Source organism: Carassius carassius, chromosome 6, assembly GCF_963082965.1.
Source record: "Carassius carassius chromosome 6, fCarCar2.1, whole genome shotgun sequence".
In the NCBI taxonomy this organism is placed as follows: domain Eukaryota; kingdom Metazoa; phylum Chordata; class Actinopteri; order Cypriniformes; family Cyprinidae; genus Carassius; species Carassius carassius.
Genome location: NC_081760.1, coordinates 41,099,365 through 41,119,260, shown reverse-complemented (window position 1 = coordinate 41,119,260; position 19,896 = coordinate 41,099,365). Strand labels below are relative to the sequence as shown.

The following is a 19,896-nucleotide window of genomic DNA, read 5'->3' as shown; positions in this document are numbered from 1 at the left end:
AGGTATTGCGATTCCATTTGAGTTTTGGCAGTTTACATGCACAGTGCAGAGAGAGTGAAAAGGCAAATGGGGTAATTAATATTGCTATTTAAATATGACAGGCTCATAGCTTGTAAGATATGGGAAACACAATTGCAAACGGACTTTGCATTTCCATTTTAAATTTGGCAGACACTGTGTGTTCACTTAAAAACGGTAATGCGCGATTTGCATTTGCGTTTGGATTATGTCACATTTTATGCGTCCACAAATTGAAAACGCAATTGCAAATACAATTTGCAATGCCTTTTGAATAAAGTCCGCAATATCATTCCATACCTATAGTTCTAGCTCCCTTTATTTTGAATTTGTATATAGGCTACTGTTTAAATGACAGCTTTAGAAAATCTGTTGGCGATCAAATATTCAGTATCACTACTCATCATAAATTATATTATTATTTATACTTGGTATATTATCAGCCCAGCCGCTCCGGGAGACGTTCAAACTAATATCACGTAATTTACGTTCCTATGATGGTTGGTTGTTATAGCAGAAGGGAGGCTAGCCTCCTCTACGGTGTTCCTTTTCTCAACACTCCTCAGCGCTGAAAGTCAACACTCGATGCTGATTGGCTAATGTTTATTACCAACAGAGGCACGAGAGCTCGAGAGTGTATGACCATAACATGATCTCTTGAAGCTCCGCCCTCTTCTGAAGAGGGAGGCAGGAGCACCAGCTCCTTTACATTTGAAGGAAAACTGAATGTTTTGATAATTTCAACAAGCTATAAAAAATGATGTGTGGGATATTTTGAGAAAACTTCACATACACACTCTGGAGACATCAGAGAACAGTTTAAAATGAATATTGTGTCAATGCGTTCTATGGCACCTTTAAGAGACGGAATGATGATTACGTCTTTGTCTCTAGTATTGATTCTTGTTTTGAATGGGTTTGAATTCATGTGCTCTGACCTTGGCGATGTCTTCAGGTGTTTGTCCCAGACCTTGGAAGAGGTTGACTTGTGTGGGCAGGTAGCAGGTCCTGAAGTGATGGAGCGTCTCTGGATCAGCACCGGCAAACTCTTTCTTAGAGACTTCTGTCATCAGCTTCAGCTCAAACTCAGTGTTTACGGGCCCGGGCTCGATCATTGACACCCTGACAGACAGACAAAGATGAGAAATACATCAGACTGCAGTGAGAGCCATCAGATCTAGAACCACATCAAACTAACACAAATGTTGGTCAGCTTTAGATTTAAGCTTATTTTAATGCTTGTTGCGTCCTATATGAAATTATTTGAAGGATGAGAAGCTCTGCTGTAGAACTTTGCTTATTTCCTGATGTGTGATCTTTAATGGGTTTGAACCTGTAACTTCCCCTCCAGACCACCAGAGGCAGCGGTCACATAACATCAGTGTGATTCTGCTAATGTTAATCTGGTTTAATCACTGATGCAATGAGTCAAACACCATCAGAAACTTGTAGAAGTGATGAATCATACTGAAAATCACATGACAGGAAGAGGAAATGCAGGAGTGTGTGTTCAGTGTTAAGCGCTGAGACTCACTTGACGTTGACGCGGAGTAAACGTCATTGAAGGCCACACCTGTGAAGAGCAACACGAGTCTGATTTGTGTGGTGTTTCCAGATGTGTGTGTGTGATTCAGCAGATGTGTGTGTGTGCGTGAGCGTCTCACCATGCAGGCCCAGCACACTGCTGATGACCAGGATGTGTCCAGAGCGTCTCCTCTTCATGTTGGGCATCACCTCTTTAATCATGCGCACAACCCCGAAGAAATGGGTCTCGAACACCTGCTTCATGTTGTCCAGACTGATAGCCTCGACCGGCCCCACCAGACCCACGCCAGCGTTATTAACTACAGACACACAGATCACAGTTTGACTGAACCTACACCACTCTTACTAACAGAGGCTTCCATCTTTACTTTCTTCTTAATGACTGCTTTAGTTACTGTGCTGCATTCACTTAGTTATGCTATTTTATGTACAGTTGAGAATGGATGAACAGACCTCTCTCTTCGTGTGTGTGTGTGTGTGTGTGCTCACTCAGTATGTCTATATGTCGATCTTTGACACTGTTCACACACTGTTTGACCGACTCATCGCTGCAGACGTCCAGTGTGAGCAGAGACAGAGTTTTACTATACGCATCTCCTGCTGCTTCAACCAACTTATCCTTCCGCTTCAGATCCCGCATGGTAGCTAGGACTGAGCACACACACACACACACACACACACACACACGAATGAGTGAGACCTAACTGAGCGTTTCAACTCTGCTTTATAAAACAACAAAAGAGATTTGACATGTTTAATGCCAAATAATAGCAGGTGTGACAAAATCCTTAATGAAGGACTTTCCTCTGAGTCTTAAAGCTCTATTAAACCGTGTGGCTCTTCTGCACAGTGGGACTGGTCCAGTCGTTTCTGGTTTTATTCGATAGTTCTTCCTTTCCCAGAAAGCACAGGTACATCTGCAAGACATCTGCTAAAGATCGCTTCATCTGGGAAACATCTGTTGTGTACAAACATCTAGACGTCTATAAGATATCAGTGTTACATGCATTCTAAGTCATGAACATCTTCAAGACATCTTCTAAACATCTATTTGATATTGTCGCATACCGCAGATGAGCAAACACTACGTCTTGCAGATGTCAGATAGACATCTTCATCTTCTCCGAGCAGCCGGTGATCAGCACCACTCTCTGTCCCTCCACTGCCATGAGTTCACCGGAGTAACGGGGCGCGAGCTGCGCGCGCGTCTTTTCAGCGCGCTCTCAGCGCACGTGAACGCGCCCGGATTACTCGAGCACACAGCGAATCCGCGAACAAAGATCGATCGATGGCCAAACCCAGAGCACAGGTGAATTACACTGAAGTGGGACACTTAGGGGTTCGTGTTTGAATGAGGGTGAGGGTCATCAGACTGACCGCCCAAAGATCAGTGACATTGAGTCACGACAAACTTGATCTAGCCTAAAGTTAAACTGAACTGAACCTAAAGCCTCTACTGTGGTTGTATATTTTGTCTTCAAACAGGTCTGGGTTATGCCTGCTGTGATTGTGTGTTTGTTGAACTAGAGATACAACACAACACAACACAGGTCTATGATAATAGTTGCTTAATGTCTTAATAAACAAAACTATCATACTGTATTATTCGTGTGATGGGTTTTGATTGTTTTATCCATCCATAACCAAGAGAAATACTAACTTCAGATTAGACTGTTCTACATCAAAGGTGGTTTTGGTCTTTTAAGTGTCCCACATTAGGAAGAGGCAGATTTTCTCAGACGCTAATATGTCTTTCATTTCTTTCATGAATATGTTATCTGCATTTTCTCTTTTGATTTATTTAGGACACATCCTGGGGTTTTTGAAATGGTATTAAGTGTGACATCTTCTAAACGTCTGGTAGAAAATGTCCTATATGGCAGATGAGCAAACACTTGAGAATCTTTAGGATGTGCTGGAGAAGACTCTCCGTCATCAATACAAGATCCTGAATGAACGCTGGACGGGAAGAAATGAAGTCACATTGCAGAAGCTTCTCCAAATGCGGGCCATAGGTTAATATATCACTTATGTTATCTTATGTTATCACACATAGGGCAACAACTGTATTTTTCAGCTGTTCAACTAGCTTACATAACCACAGTAAAATGTGATTTTGATATAATGTTTTTTAAATAAACGTTACATCACTCACTTTATTGATAATCTTACTGTACAGTTTTGCAATACATTTTTATTTATTTAATATATACAATTAAATATATACATTTGTAATAATTTAAATATATACATTTAAATGAAAAGCAAACTTTATGTTAAATTAATTTCATTAAGGAGTGGCAGAAGTGGTGATGCAATAGTGAAAGTGAAGTGACATTCAGCCAAGTATGTGCTCTGCATGTAACCCATCCAGGGTGTATTTATGAATGAATTAAAGATCAGTAATGAACAATACTGCACATATTATAGCGATTTACAGTATAAACACCCGTCAGTTATATTCAGGTCTACAGCGACACCTGCTGGAGCAGTGTAGTAACTTCTCAGAGAACAACTCTCGTTATTTTTATTTTTACTTTATTTATTTTTTTATTGATTTCCAACATATACTATAGAGGTATTGAACAAATATAAAATACAACAAAGACATATACAGTATAATATAAATAATAATACAGGTAAAAAAAATGAATTAAAAAAGGGATGAGATTGTCATATAAACAACATAAAAGCTTACAACTCTCGTTATGTCAGGATCGCGAGAAAATCAGATGCGTGTCAAAGTCGAGTTCGTTACTATAGCAACAGTAGATCAGACAATCGCTGTAAAACCCTTTCATTATGTCGTGATGACGAGACAATTAACGAGAAAACAAGAAAAAATAATAATAATGCATGGCCGCTTAGAACTTCCGTAGAACTGAAAAAAAAAAAAAAAACTACTGCAAGATGTGAACTTATAGTCACTAAAAAACTCAAAAAAAAAAAAAAAAAAGTAAGAATTGTAAGATGTGACCTCATAAATCGTTTGTAAGTGTAGACTCAGAATACGGAGGAAAGTCAGAATTGTAAGATAAAATTTTGCAGCTCAACAAATCAATGATAATAAATAATCAATCAATCAATAAACTGTTGTGAACTGTACTTCTGTATGCTGATGTCAATAAAATCTCACATGTCATAAATAAATAAGCTAAGTGTGTCAGCTGAATTTATTTGTACAGAGGTTCTGGTTTATTTTGGTAACTGATGAAAATAAATTGACAAATGATTAAATGTGACAAACTGTGAAGCAAAAATCCAGCAATATGAAACTAGCATATTAAGAGCTTTTTCCAAAATGTTATTCTTATTTTATGTCATTATTATATTAATTATAAATCATTTTACCCTTCATTTATACATTTGATTGCTGTTCAGTGTTATTTTATTATGAATTACAAATTATATATATATATATATATATATATATCAGATGTTATTTTTGTATTTTCCATTTTCAAATGTTTGACTCGTGTTGTTGTTTATTTATATTATGTAATTATACTTTTAAATTACTTTTTCAGTTTTAGGTTTAGTTATTTCAGTTAAACACGATGAAAATGAGAAATATTGAAATAAGAATAGTGATTTATATGTTGTATTTACTTTAATTTAAAGTTTGTTTGTTTTAAAGTAACGTTCTTTTATGTTTTTATTTTATTTTATTGTATTTGTGTGTAATTGTAATGTCTTCTTGTGTTTGTAGATGGCAGTGATGAGTTCAGAGACGTTTGCTGTCCACGACATTTAACCATGACTCACTGGATAACTTTTAAGATAAGGATTTTACAAAACAATATACAAAACTAAGATATAATATATTTCAACTTGGCATAAATATAGATTGATAAAATGTGGTAAAATACCCACGGATTTTTTGTATTTTATTAATTTACATGACTATTAGAAGTCTAGAAATCACACTATAATCTTAAAAGACAAAACGTTGCGCTACGTGTTTAAGTAAAATAAGCAATATCTTGATTTCTACTTGTTTCAGCTTATTTTAAAGCCTGATTTGTTTAAATTAATTTTAATCATTTCAAGTCCTAAAAGAACCTCCTCCTCCCGCACTGAGCATGCGCGGGCCGCTCTGACGTCACCGCGGTGCATCATGGGAGTCGCAGTCTTTCACTGCTTCCTGTTTTCTGACTGCGAGAGTTCAGTTCAGCTGCTCTGTTTGGAATCGAGAAAAACTTCATAAACAACAGCCTGTAAGTACTGAATTCAGCCTCCCGTGTTCATTAAAGCGGTTTATAATCAGGTTGAAGTGTAAAAGCTGATGTTAATGCTGATTAAGGCGTGTGTTTGAAACTAATGAATAACTAAGGGAACATCTATCATCTGGTTGTTATGTATCTGTTCGTGATCAGTTCTGACTCCTCGTGATCTGTCTGTAGATGTCTGTGTTGGGGTCCTCGAGCGCCCCCTGCAGGCCCATCACTGCAGTGGCCTGGGTGTCTAACAGCAGCGCCTGCCCTGGTCACTTCACCTTGGTAACCATGACAACCACCCATAGTCAGGTCAGCATCTGCCTTCAGAGCTCAGATGATGTTGTTAACCATGTGTGTGTGTGTGTGTGTGTGTTTAGATCAGTCAGACTGAGGATGGAGCCTCGGCTAACTTCATCCGAGGGTTTGCCATCAAGTCAGGATACTTCCTGTGTTACAGTAAGGTAAGATGCATTAGAGGATCGACTCACTCTTGAGAGATTGTTCTGTCATTAATTAATCACCCTCATGTCGTCCAAACCTGTATGCCTTTCTTTCATCAGTGAAGCACAAAGGGATGTGAGGTTGTTAGACAAGAGTAACACACAAAAACACGTTGATGATTTAATGTCCATCTCTCCACACGTGTGACGTCTCCACATGCTCTTCATTCCTGCCTGTCTCTTGTAGGATCTGTCCGCTGGGATGGTTGTAGCAGATGTGCAGGTGATTACGGATAAAGAGACTATTCCTCATGGTTACTGCTACATCCCAGAATTCCTGGAGCAAAGTAAGAATGTTCATTTACAGATGTGGGCCTTACAGCCTCCACAGATCTGTGTGTGTGTGTCTCTCCTGAAGTGTAATCACTGTGTGTGTGTGTGTGTGTGTGTGTACAGAGGCATCTGTTGGGAAGAAGAAGCGCATATGTGTGCGGCTCGTTACCATGGGCAGTGTTACGATGGCTGTTCTAGATCTCAAACTGACAGTCAAGAATAAGACCATGGTTCAGCAGTACACCTGCCTGGGGTGAGAGACACCTGCTCTAGAATCTTACGCTCTGTACACTGGTTCTTGAATCCGACGCTTTGGACACGGGTTCAAGAATCAGACGCTCTGTACACTTGTTGTAGGATCAGACACTCTATTCAACAGTTCTCCAATATGACTTTCTTTATACTGTTCTGGAATCAGACACACTGTATTTTGGCTCTAGAATCAGATGCTCTGTATGCTGGTTCTAGATTCAGCCGCTCTGGACGCTGGTTCTGGAGTCAGCCGCTCTGGACGCTGGTTCTGGAGTCAGCTGTTCTGGACACTGGTTCTGGAGTCAGCCGCTCTGGACGCTGGTTCTGGAGTCAGCCGCTCTGGACGCTGGTTCTGGAGTCAGCCGCTCTGGACACTGGTTCTGGATTCAGATGCTCTGGACGCTGGTTCTGGAGTCAGCTGCTCTGGACGCTGGTTCTGGAGTCAGCCGCTCTGGACGCTGGTTCTGGAGTCAGCCGCTCTGGACGCTGGTTCTGGAGTCAGCCGCTCTGGACGCTGGTTCTGGAGTCAGCCGCTCTGGACGCTGGTTCTGGATTCAGATGCTCTGGACGCTGGTTCTGGAGTCAGCTGCTCTGGACACTGGTTCTGGAGTCAGCTGCTCTGGACACTGGTTCTGGATTCAGATGCTCTGGACGCTGGTTCTGGAGTCAGCTGCTCTGGACACTGGTTCTGGAGTCAGCTGCTCTGGACACTGGTTCTGGATTCAGATGCTCTGGACGCTGGTTCTGGAGTCAGCCGCTCTGGACGCTGGTTCTGGAGTCAGCCGCTCTGGACGCTGGTTCTGGAGTCAGCCGCTCTGGACACTGGTTCTGGATTCAGATGCTCTGGACGCTGGTTCTGGAGTCAGCTGCTCTGGACACTGGTTCTGGAGTCAGCTGCTCTGGACACTGGTTCTGGATTCAGATGCTCTGGACGCTGGTTCTGGAGTCAGCCGCTCTGGACACTGGTTCTGGAGTCAGCCGCTCTGGACACTGGTTCTAGAATCAGATGCTCTGTATGCTGGTTCTAGATTCAGCTGCTCTGGACACTGGTTCTAGAATCAGCCGCTCTGGACACAGGTTCTGGAGTCAGCCGCTCTGGACACTGGTTCTAGATTCAGCCGCTCTGGACGCTGGTTCTGGAGTCAGCCGCTCTGGACACTGGTTCTGGAGTCAGCCGCTCTGGACACTGGTTCTGGAGTCAGCCGCTCTGGACGCTGGTTCTGGAGTCAGCCGCTCTGGACGCTGGTTCTGGAGTCAGCTGCTCTGGACGCTGGTTCTGGAGTCAGCCGCTCTGGACGCTGGTTCTGGAGTCAGCCGCTCTGGACGCTGGTTCTGGAGTCAGCCGCTCTGGACACTGGTTCTGGAGTCAGCCGCTCTGGACACTGGTTCTGGAGTCAGCCGCTCTGGACACTGGTTCTAGATTCAGCCGCTCTGGACGCTGGTTCTGGAGTCAGCCGCTCTGGACGCTGGTTCTGGAGTCAGCCGCTCTGGACACTGGTTCTGGAGTCAGCCGCTCTGGACGCTGGTTCTGGAGTCAGCCGCTCTGGACACTGGTTCTGGAGTCAGCCGCTCTGGACGCTGGTTCTGGAGTCAGCTGCTCTGGACACTGGTTCTCTGTGTTCATTGTGTGTGTTTCTGTCTCAGGGACATGAATGGCTTCGTGGTGTGGTGTTTAAAGGGCCAGTTCTCCACTCCAGTGCCTCAGGCCAAGCCTCGCCGTGTCAGTCTGGACATGCGCAGTCTCTCGCTGGAAGGAGCCGGACCCCCGCAGCTTCTCAGACCCAGGTACCCCCTCACAGTCATCAATGTGGAGAACATCAGTGTTATGTGATTCACAACAACACAAGATTCTCCCATGTCACAAACAGACTCCAGTGTTTGGATGATTTGACTGCTAAATTAGACAGAAGCAAATCTCTGGAGTATCTGCACAGAGAGAAATGCAGATTCAGAGTTGTATCTGCACATTCACAGTTTTAAAACATCTTTAGTGCTTCAGTGTTGGTTTCATAGTGCAGTCATGTAGCCTAATGCTGTAGGTCACAAAACCAAGAGCTGTATGGTGGTTAGGGTGGTTGCTAGGGTATTCTTATATGGTTTCTAGGCTGTTCTGACTGTCTGTTTCTACAGCAATCCTTCTGATGTCTCATCAAAAGTCAGCTTTCAGCGCAGTAAGCATGATACGAACAACCTGATGGGGGATGTGAATGACAGTGGTAACCATAGCAACCATAGCAACATCCACAGTATCACAGGTACAGCAGCAGACGAATCAATCCCAGCATCCTTTAATATAACGGAGACACACTCATATCATCATATACATCAGTCTTCACACGTGACATGAGTGGAATCATGTGTCATTAGACTCACTCTCGTTTATGTTTGTTCTTAGGAATGGATGGAGTTCCTTTTAGACTACACCCGAAGTTCAGTTCTCAGTCAGACGCAAAGGTCAGAGGTCACTGCCACACTCCTTAACATGTGGATATATGTAAGAAATCACATACATTCATCTGTTTATTATGGCTCGGTAAACCCTGAACGGCTTTTGTTTGACTTGAGCGAAGATCATTTTATTGTGAGATGAGAGAATTTAGCTTGAAGTGTCTAAAAATGATGAAAGTACGAAAGTCTTTGACCACAGAGTGCCGTCATTAACCTGTCAGAATCAAGTGTTGAGTCACAGTGAGCAGTAACACACACCTGTTGTTGTGTGTGTCAGGTGTCTGCGAGCATCCTGAGTGACATCCGCATCAGATCAGTGCAGGACATCGAGAACGAGGTGATCTGCATCCTTCATAAACACCATGATGAGAAATCATTGTCATTTTTAGACTGTGAGATGTCATTGTGAGATGATGTAGACTGTAGATTGTTCTGGAGGACTTCTGCGTTGAATCGGCCTCTCTTCGTGGTGATGGTTTGTTCACTGCGGTGTAGTTCAGCAGGTTTTGATGACAGATGTTTCTCTGCAGTTTAACTACACGTTTGCGGTGGAGGAACAGGCAGCGAGGAGACTCTGACATCATCCTCTCGCCGGATCAGAAACACAGTCCTTCATGTTACGCTCAGACGTCTTCCTGGTTTAATAATCATCTGTGTTTAAGTGAGACCCAAACACACACGGCTGGTTCTGGTCGGTCTCCTTCTCTCTTTTTTCTTGGGGTTGGTTTTTCTGCATCCAAACGTATAATCGACATGTTTTTATGAAACACTTAACAGTCAAATCAAAAGACCTGACAAAGTGATCTCCACAGAGATATGTGCATTATACATTTTATACGCCAAACTATTCTGTGTATCTGTTATGGGAGCATCAGTTTAGCATTTAAAAAGTGTGGTTACACTAATATTCTTTATTTATCTTAGAAAAAAGGTATGTTTCAGAAATGTGAGGACCAAAAAACAATGTGTTTTTCTTGTATTCTCTGAGTTTCTCTTTTGTCTGTTTAAATCTTCTTAAAACGACTGGATAATTTCATACTGTGCTGCTCGCTGAGTTGCTCTTTGAAAACATTTGTACGTGATTTGAGTAAACATCAAGTAAAAATGATCAGATCTTGACTGAATTTATTTGCAGACTTACACAAAGGAGGTTATATTTTAATAGAGTAATTTATTTATTAATTTTTTTCTGAGTAATTTTAATTATAAAGCGTAATTTCATCGAGATCGCTGTGAATCCCATTGTTGTTGTCTGCCGGCGGGAGCGCGCACATGAACGCGCTTCTCGAACAACGCATTATAATGAATGAACTGTACTGACAACTAACACATGCTTCTGTCTAGGGATGCACTATTAATCACATTTTTAATCACGATTACAATTAGGGATGACACAATTAAACATGATACACTTTGCCAATTAATCAAAGTTCACTTATGTTATTCTGAGTGCTTAAGATGTGTTTCTTTCTTTCTACGTGTTATCTTAAGGTTTTTCCCTTTGTTTTAATTTTAGTTTTAGTATAACATTATAATATCATTCATATTAATTTTTTATAATTTAAAGAAGAAACCAATCCGATGTTTAGTTATTTAAGGTTTAATACTATAGAAAAACACTTAAAGTTTTTCAGTTAGTGTTTTCAGCTAGTTTATGCAGTTGCATCAAACAATGGTATAAACATCATTCAGTGTAAATTTATAATTTTAATTAATAGACGCAATTACAATTTCAAGGGATAAATCAACAATTATGATTTTTGTCATGATCGTGCCGCTGTACTATTGTCATTCTGTGGTTATTAGTTATTAATAGCTCTTTCTCTTTCAGTAAAACACACCTAATTATTTTTGAGCCATGTCTGTAGATATACACTTCTGTCCAATCAAAGGACACTCTGAGCGTGAAAGCCCCGCCCTCTGAGACCACCTGACTCTGACCAGCCAGTAATAAACCTGAAATACAGTTAGAAAGATCCCAGTTTAAAACCTTTAGATATAATGTTTTTATAATGTTTTCCTGAGTGTCATATTTGATGTGTCAGGCTTTTATGGAGGAAAACAAAACAGTTTTATTTAAGAGACTCAAACTGAGTGAAAATATGACAGATGATTCTAACAGTAGATCAGATGCTGACATGGGATGATGTTCGTTAGAGTTCAGAAGCTCATGGATCATGTGTGAGGTCCAGCAGCGAGTGTTAGTGATGTGAGAGGATCAGGATCGTCCAGACGGGAGTGTGTGTGCTCTTCTTCAGCTCTGTCGTCCTTCACGTGTTCATCCAGCAGATGATCAGCTGCTCTGTGACCACTCAGGCTCCGGAGGTCATGACCTTTGCAGATATAAACCCTCCACGCCAAGCGATCGGATGAAGAGAGGACACACACACACACACACACATAGACACACACACACACACACACACACACAGACACACAGACACACAGACACACACACACACACACACAGAGACACAGACAAAGACACACAGAGACACACACACAGACACACACACACACACACAGAGACACACACACACACACACACAGAGACACACACAGACACACACTCACCCACATGGAAAAAACCTATATAAACATATGTTTCAATATAGGTTTTGATATAGGTTTTTAATATATGTGACATATATAAAATTTTCCTATATTATATGTACATATATGCACACGTGTGTTCACCTATAATAGTAAAATTTAAATCCATAGCTGCTAGGCAACATAAGTAAAAGTCCAAAATATAGAAATGTGCATTATGTATTTACAAGAACAAGCAAATAGTACAAGAACAAAAATAAGACAAAAAACTGAACAGAAAAAGGATTTATCTTTATTATTCTTTGAAGGTCTGTCATCACGGCCTCATCCTCCTCCTCCCCTTCCTTCCTGCACTATCCAATGACGTTTGATAGGGTGTCCGAGACAATTTTTTAGCGGATAGGCGTTTTCGTCCACACGGATCTGGCGTTTTGGAAGAGTGAAACCGATGTTTTGAAACCGGGTCCCAGAGTGGATATATTTGAAAACGCCGCCTTTGCGTTTCTTCTCGACGGCGAATCCGTACATTTTCTGAAAATATGGCGTCATCAGCCCACGTCTGCCCCCTAGTCAAACACCACTACATCACGTAACAGCAACAAAAACATGAACAAACACTGAACGCTAACATTAATTAACATTAAACATTGTGTACCACACGCAGCAAATCCATGTCTTCTTCTCCGCTTTAAGTGCATCTCTGTGGCAGAATTACAGCGCCACATGCTGGTCTGGCATGTGTACTACAGCGGTTTCGTGTGGACGCGGATATTTCTTGAGACGAGGGAAAAAAAGATCGGGGTCCGTCTCCGTGTGGACGGGGCCGAAGAAGTAACGGGTACTTACGGTTATGGATAGAAATGTAGCGGAGTAAAGAGTACAATATTTGCCTCTCAAATGTAGTTGAGTAAAGTCATGAGTACTTGAAGTTTATTTCAGTCTGTTTTGAAGTGATTTTTAATGTTGCCTCAGACTACAGTGCAAAATAAATTAATAGATTTATTCATCAAGGACATTTATAATTTAACAGAAGTTCTTTTGAACAAAGAATCGTGACACATTTAATGCACAGTTTCCACAGAAATATTGAGCAGCACAACTGTGTTCAACACTGATAATAATCAGAAATGTTTCTCGAGCAGTAAATCATCATATTTTCATGATTTCTGAAGATCATGTGACACTGAAGACTGGAGGAATGATGCTGAAAATACAGCGGAGCATCACAGAAATACATTACACTTTAACACAGATTCACACAGAACACAGATGATTTACATTCTAATAATATTTCACTGTTTTACTGTATTTTTGATCAAATAAATGCAGCTTCAGTCATGTGCATGTTTGTCTCGCAGGTTAAATATGTTTCTAGCGGGACTGAGGTGCAGTGATTTGTGTCGAGGGTTCTGCTCAGTTCTTGTAGCTGGTTTGTGTAGATCCAGTGAACACTTCCTGTCTGTTTGAACACAGAGCCATGCTCACACTCTGACTCTCACAGATAACACTGTCCTCACAGACGCTCCCTGTATCTCTCTGTGTCCAGCTCAGTCTCAGTGTATCTGTGCCACTGTCCTTCTGAAGCTTTCCCACAGCCTGTCTCTTCCCACAATGCACCTGATCAACAGGGCTGAACGAATGAGCACTGAATGATGAGTTTGTTTGTGTAATGAAGTGGTCGACGAGTGAAGTGCTGGTCTCTGCTTGACCTCTGCTTGACCTCTGCTCTGCAGGTTTGCCCAATACGAATCTCTCCTCTCGTGCTCCACCTCCCTCGGCCCCGAGATCTCCACAGATCCTCTAGCTTTGGTGCAGGTGGCAAGGAAGCCGCCCGGAAGTTGAAGTCGGCCGGGTGCTGCCATCTTGTAGCAGAACTTCACTTGCGTTAGCATCCCATTGACTCCCATTCATTTTGGCGTCACTTTGACGACGAATAACTTTACATCTGAGGCGTTTAAAGACTCCATTTGTCCATTATTTATTTCTAAAGATACACGACAATGTATAAAGGGCTCCATTACCTTCTATGTTACATTATGGCCCCGTAGAAACAGTTTTTGTAAAAATAGGCTAACGATTGCGTCATAACCACTCGACTCTCTGTCGCATTACCGTACAGACAGGAGGAGAAGCTCGCAGGCAATTAACTTAATATGGCGTACTGGCGTTACATTTTAAAATACTATAGAAAATAATTAATCAGAATACTTCTTCTCACTCGCGCCACAGAACTCCCCGCTCAAGCTCGCCGTCTCTGCAAGATTAATGATGGCAGTTTGCACGCACAGCTACTAGAAGATTTACATCTGTCAGACAGGTTGCTGACGTCATCAAGCTTAGTTTGAGTCTGCGCTCAGAAACGGAAGTGCTAAAAATGGCTAAAAATGGGCTTCACTTGTCTCAATTGAGTTTCAACGGGGTCGCTGTGTCCATTTCTTTTACTGTCTATGCTTTGGTGTCAGTGACTCCCGCGGTGACATGATGGCCCAGCCCAGCCCAGGTGTGGGTTTTGGGGTCATGGTCGGAGCTGGAGGGGGCGGTGACTTTGATGGCTCCGCCTTCAGGATCTGCCAAACTGGCCATCTAGAGGCTCCGCCTTCTCAGGCTCCGGCTACCGATACCCAGGAACCGATCGACCAGGGGGCGTGGCTTTGGCCGCAGGCAGGACTCCTCCTCCTGAACCCACCGATACGAGCGCATGTGTCCCATGATGATCTTCAGCTGCTGTCTGAGTGTGCTGACCAGTGAGTGCTGACCAGTGAGTGCTGACCAGTGTGTGGTGACCAGTGTGTGGTGACCAGTGAGTGCTGACCAGTGTGTGCTGACCAGTGAGTGCTGACCAGTGTGTGCTGACCAGTGTGTGGTGACCAGTGAGTGCTGACCAGTGAGTGCTGACCAGTGTGTGCTGACCAGTGTGTGGTGACCAGTGTGTGCTGACCAGTGTGTGCTGACCAGTGAGTGCTGACCAGTGTGTGCTGACCAGTGAGTGGTGACCAGTGTGTGCTGACCAGTGTGCGGTGACCAGTGTGTGCTGACCAGTGTGTGCTGACCAGTGTGTGGTGACCAGTGAGTGCTGACCAGTGTGTGCTGACCAGTGTGTGGTGACCAGTGTGTGGTGACCAGTGAGTGCTGACCAGTGTGTGCTGACCAGTGAGTGGTGACCAGTGTGTGGTGACCAGTGTGCGGTGACCAGTGTGTGGTGACCAGTGAGTGCTGACCAGTGAGTGGTGACCAGTGTGCGGTGACCTGTGTGCTGACCAGTGTGTGGTGACCAGTGTGTGCTGACCAGTGAGTGGTGACCAGTGTGTGCTGACCAGTGTGTGCTGACCAGTGTGTGGTGACCAGTGTGTGCTGACCAGTGTGTGCTGACCAGTGTGTGGTGACCAGTGTGTGCTGACCAGTGTGTGGTGACCAGTGTGTGCTGACCAGTGAGTGCTGACCAGTGTGCGGTGACCAGTGTGTGCTGACCAGTGAGTGGTGACCAGTGTGTGCTGACCAGTGTGTGCTGACCAGTGAGTGGTGACCAGTGTGTGCTGACCAGTGTGTGCTGACCAGTGTGTGGTGACCAGTGTGTGCTGACCAGTGTGTGGTGACCAGTGTGTGCTGACCAGTGAGTGGTGACCAGTGTGTGGTGACCAGTGTGCGGTGACCAGTGTGTGGTGACCAGTGAGTGCTGACCAGTGAGTGGTGACCAGTGTGCGGTGACCTGTGTGCTGACCAGTGAGTGGTGACCAGTGTGTGGTGACCAGTGAGTGCTGACCAGTGTGTGCTGACCAGTGTGTGGTGACCAGTGAGTGCTGACCAGTGTGTGCTGACCAGTGTGTGGTGACCAGTGTGTGCTGACCAGTGTGTGCTGACCAGTGTGCGGTGACCAGTGTGTGGTGACCAGTGAGTGGTGACCAGTGTGTGCTGACCAGTGTGTGCTGACCAGTGAGTGCTGACCAGTGTGTGGTGACCAGTGTGTGCTGACCAGTGTGTGCTGACCAGTGTGTGCTGACCAGTGTGTGGTGACCAGTGTGTGCTGACCAGTGTGTGCTGACCAGTGTGTGGTGACCAGTGTGCGGTGACCAGTGTTTGCTGACCAGTGTGTGCTGACCAGTGAGTGCTGACCAGTGTGTGGTGACCAGTGTGTGCTGACCAGTGAGTGCTGACCAGTGTGCGGTGACCAGTGTGTGGTGACCAGTGAGTGCTGACCAGTGTTTGCTGACCAGTGTGTGCTGACCAGTGAGTGCTGACCAGTGTGTGGTGACCAGTGTGTGCTGACCAGTGTGCGGTGACCAGTGTGTGCTGACCAGTGAGTGGTGACCAGTGTGTGGTGACCAGTGTGCGGTGACCAGTGTGTGGTGACCAGTGTGCGCTGACCAGTGTGTGCTGACCAGTGAGTGCTGACCAGTGTGTGCTGACCAGTGTGTGCTGACCAGTGAGTGCTGACCAGTGTGTGGTGACCAGTGTGCGGTGACCAGTGTTTGCTGACCAGTGTGTGCTGACCAGTGTGTGGTGACCAGTGTGTGCTGACCAGTGTGTGCTGACCAGTGTGCGGTGACCAGTGAGTGCTGACCAGTGTGTGCTGACCAGTGAGTGCTGACCAGTGTGTGCTGACCAGTGTGTGCTGACCAGTGTGTGGTGACCAGTGTGCGGTGACCAGTGTGCGCTGACCAGTGAGTGCTGACCAGTGTGTGCTGACCAGTGAGTGGTGACCAGTGTGTGCTGACCAGTGTGTGCTGACCAGTGAGTGGTGACCAGTGTGTGCTGACCAGTGTGTGCTGACCAGTGAGTGGTGACCAGTGTGTGCTGACCAGTGTGTGCTGACCAGTGAGTGGTGACCAGTGTGCGCTGACCAGTGTGTGCTGACCAGTGAGTGGTGACCAGTGTGCGCTGACCAGTGTGTGCTGACCAGTGAGTGGTGACCAGTGTGCGCTCACCAGTGTGTGCTGACCAGTGAGTGGTGACCAGTGTGCGCTGACCAGTGTGTGCTGACCAGTGAGTGGTGACCAGTGTGTGCTGACCAGTGAGTGCTGACCAGTGAGTGCTGACCAGTGTGCGCTGACCAGTGTGTGCTGACCAGTGAGTGGTGACCAGTGTGTGCTGACCAGTGAGTGCTGACCAGTGAGTGCTGACCAGTGTGCGCTGACCAGTGTGTGCTGACCAGTGAGTGGTGACCAGTGTGCGCTCACCAGTGTGTGCTGACCAGTGAGTGGTGACCAGTGTGCGCTGACCAGTGTGTGCTGACCAGTGAGTGGTGACCAGTGTGTGCTGACCAGTGAGTGCTGACCAGTGTGCGCTGACCAGTGTGTGCTGACCAGTGAGTGCTGACCAGTGAGTGGTGACCAGTGTGCGCTGACCAGTGAGTGGTGACCAGTGTGCGCTGACCAGTGTGTGCTGACCAGTGTGTGCTGACCAGTGAGTGGTGACCAGTGTGCGCTGACCAGTGTGTGCTGACCAGTGTGTGCTGACCAGTGTGCGCTGACCAGTGTGTGCTGACCAGTGAGTGGTGACCAGTGTGTGCTGACCAGTGTGTGCTGACCAGTGAGTGGTGACCAGTGTGTGCTGACCAGTGTGTGCTGACCAGTGTTTGCTGACCAGTGTGTGCTGACCAGTGTGTGGTGACCAGTGAGTGCTGACCAGTGTGTGCTGACCAGTGTGCGCTGACCAGTGAGTGCTGACCAGTGTGTGCTGACCAGTGAGTGCTGACCAGTGAGTGGTGACCAGTGTGCGCTGACCAGTGAGTGGTGACCAGTGTGCGCTGACCAGTGTGCGCTGACCAGTGTGTGCTGACCAGTGAGTGGTGACCAGTGTGCGGTGACCAGTGTGTGCTGACCAGTGTGCGCTGACCAGTGTGCGCTGACCAGTGTGTGCTGACCAGTGAGTGGTGACCAGTGTGTGCTGACCAGTGTGTGCTGACCAGTGAGTGGTGACCAGTGTGTGCTGACCAGTGTGTGCTGACCAGTGTTTGCTGACCAGTGTGTGCTGACCAGTGTGTGGTGACCAGTGAGTGCTGACCAGTGTGTGCTGACCAGTGTGCGCTGACCAGTGAGTGCTGACCAGTGTGTGCTGACCAGTGAGTGCTGACCAGTGTGCGCTGACCAGTGTGTGCTGACCAGTGTGCGGTGACCAGTGTGTGCTGACCAGTGTGTGGTGACCAGTGAGTGCTGACCAGTGTGTGCTGACCAGTGTGTGCTGACCAGTGTGTGGTGACCAGTGAGTGCTGACCAGTGTGTGCTGACCAGTGAGTGGTGACCAGTGTGTGCTGACCAGTGAGTGCTGACCAGTGAGTGCTGACCAGTGTGCGCTGACCAGTGTGTGCTGACCAGTGAGTGGTGACCAGTGTGTGCTGACCAGTGAGTGCTGACCAGTGAGTGCTGACCAGTGTGCGCTGACCAGTGTGTGCTGACCAGTGAGTGGTGACCAGTGTGTGCTGACCAGTGAGTGCTGACCAGTGAGTGCTGACCAGTGTGCGCTGACCAGTGAGTGCTGACCAGTGAGTGGTGACCAGTGTGTGGTGACCAGTGTGCGGTGACCAGTGTTTGCTGACCAGTGTGTGCTGACCAGTGAGTGCTGACCAGTGTGTGGTGACCAGTGTGTGCTGACCAGTGTGCGGTGACCAGTGTGTGCTGACCAGTGAGTGGTGACCAGTGTGTGCTGACCAGTGTGCGGTGACCAGTGTGTGCTGACCAGTGAGTGCTGACCAGTGTGTGCTGACCAGTGTGTGGTGACCAGTGAGTGCTGACCAGTGTGTGCTGACCAGTGTGTGGTGACCAGTGAGTGCTGACCAGTGTGTGGTGACCAGTGTGACCTCAGTTGTGTTGTTGCCGTTTGCAGGGTGAGAAGTCCTTCAGCGGGAACCAGGATCAGAGGACTTCATGATGACTCCTTTCAGCTTTATATAGCTGATCCTGGATCTGGGCAGAAATAATGCATCCTGAAGACCAATCAGAGTAAAGTCTGCCTCGTGATCATCCAATCATGGGATAGCTCCGCCCCTTTAGTTTGGAGTCCCTCTGCGGCACTGATTGAAAAAGTAAAAATGTGTATTTTGTGTATCTTTCTGCACTGGTTTGAAATAGCCCAAATACCTAAACATTTCACACTAACGGTTGATGATATTCATGATATTGGAGTTTTGTATGAATCAAGTAATTCCACATCTGTGACAGATGAAGCTGAAGATGTTTGTTAAAGACCAGGAGAAACACTGTGTGTGTGTCATAGAGAAGTGTGGGAAAACATGGAAATGATTTGTAGTTTTATCCTATTGCAAAGATCATGCTTTCTTGCTCTGTTTTCCACACAAGTTTTTATATAGAGCTGTATTTTCCAGATTATGAATCACATCTTTATCATCTGAAACATGCTGTGATTTTCAGTTTCACTTTAATTATAACTGGTTTAGACTGAGCAAGACAGGTTTATTTCTTTACAGCACACTTCGTACACAATAGTTCAGAGTGCTTTACATAAAAGAAAGTAAAATAATCATAAAAACAAAACAAGGAATAAAAAAACCCTGTAAGAACGGATTTAAATGAGTTTGAGCTCTTAGACCGAACTCTTGGGCGTTTATAATAAATGTTTAAAGTGAATGGCACTATCATTTCAGTTTGTTTCATACTTGTTCTGTTCTGAATATTGCTCAGTTGAAATGATTTGTTTTGGAGAGGGGACATATTAATGCACATTTATAATGTTTGTAAACATTTATTTTATTTTACATTATTTCTGAATGAAATTATAAAACGTGTCTTACACACTCTGTGTTTCAGAAAGTGCTTATGAAAAATAATGTAGAGATGGTACATGAAATTCCATATATAACCCACAGCTTCATCTGTCACTCATGCTAAACTACCCGTCTCTTACACTGAGAAACTTGATGTGACCCACGACTCAAAACATATTAATGATGAATATATGAGAAGTGATATTACTGCACTTCATCTGAACACTAGTTTGAGCAGCTCTGGACCGATGATGATGATATTTGCCATGTTTAATAATAGCAAAGAGGCTTTAATGTGAGTTTAGTTGAAATGTAAATGAATCTCTTCATCGGCAGAGGGAGCAACACACACACACACACACACACACACACA

At 45.0% G+C, this 19,896-nt stretch overlaps 2 protein-coding genes across 2 annotated transcripts; one reads left to right on the top strand and one right to left on the bottom strand.

Annotated features, from left to right (window-relative positions):
* Positions 1-864: 864 nt before the first annotated feature.
* Positions 865-2,497, bottom strand: LOC132142107 (retinol dehydrogenase 8-like). Its single transcript, XM_059551743.1, has 5 exons — positions 2,053-2,497; positions 1,683-1,862; positions 1,435-1,591; positions 957-1,140; positions 865-873 (listed from the first exon to the last, which is right to left on the bottom strand). Exons 1-5 carry the CDS (start codon positions 2,201-2,203, stop codon positions 865-867), a joined length of 681 nt encoding a protein of 226 aa, XP_059407726.1. The 5' UTR covers positions 2,204-2,497.
* Positions 2,498-5,688: 3,191 nt separating this feature from the next.
* LOC132142082 (multivesicular body subunit 12A-like) lies at positions 5,689-9,897 on the top strand. The gene is made up of 10 exons (XM_059551721.1): positions 5,689-5,780; positions 5,967-6,062; positions 6,158-6,241; positions 6,468-6,567; positions 6,677-6,806; positions 8,450-8,590; positions 8,936-9,060; positions 9,201-9,259; positions 9,531-9,590; positions 9,784-9,897. The coding sequence occupies exons 2-10, from the start codon at positions 5,967-5,969 to the stop codon at positions 9,829-9,831; spliced, it is 843 nt and encodes a 280-aa protein (XP_059407704.1). The 5' UTR covers positions 5,689-5,780; the 3' UTR covers positions 9,832-9,897.
* Positions 9,898-19,896: the final 9,999 nt, after the last annotated feature.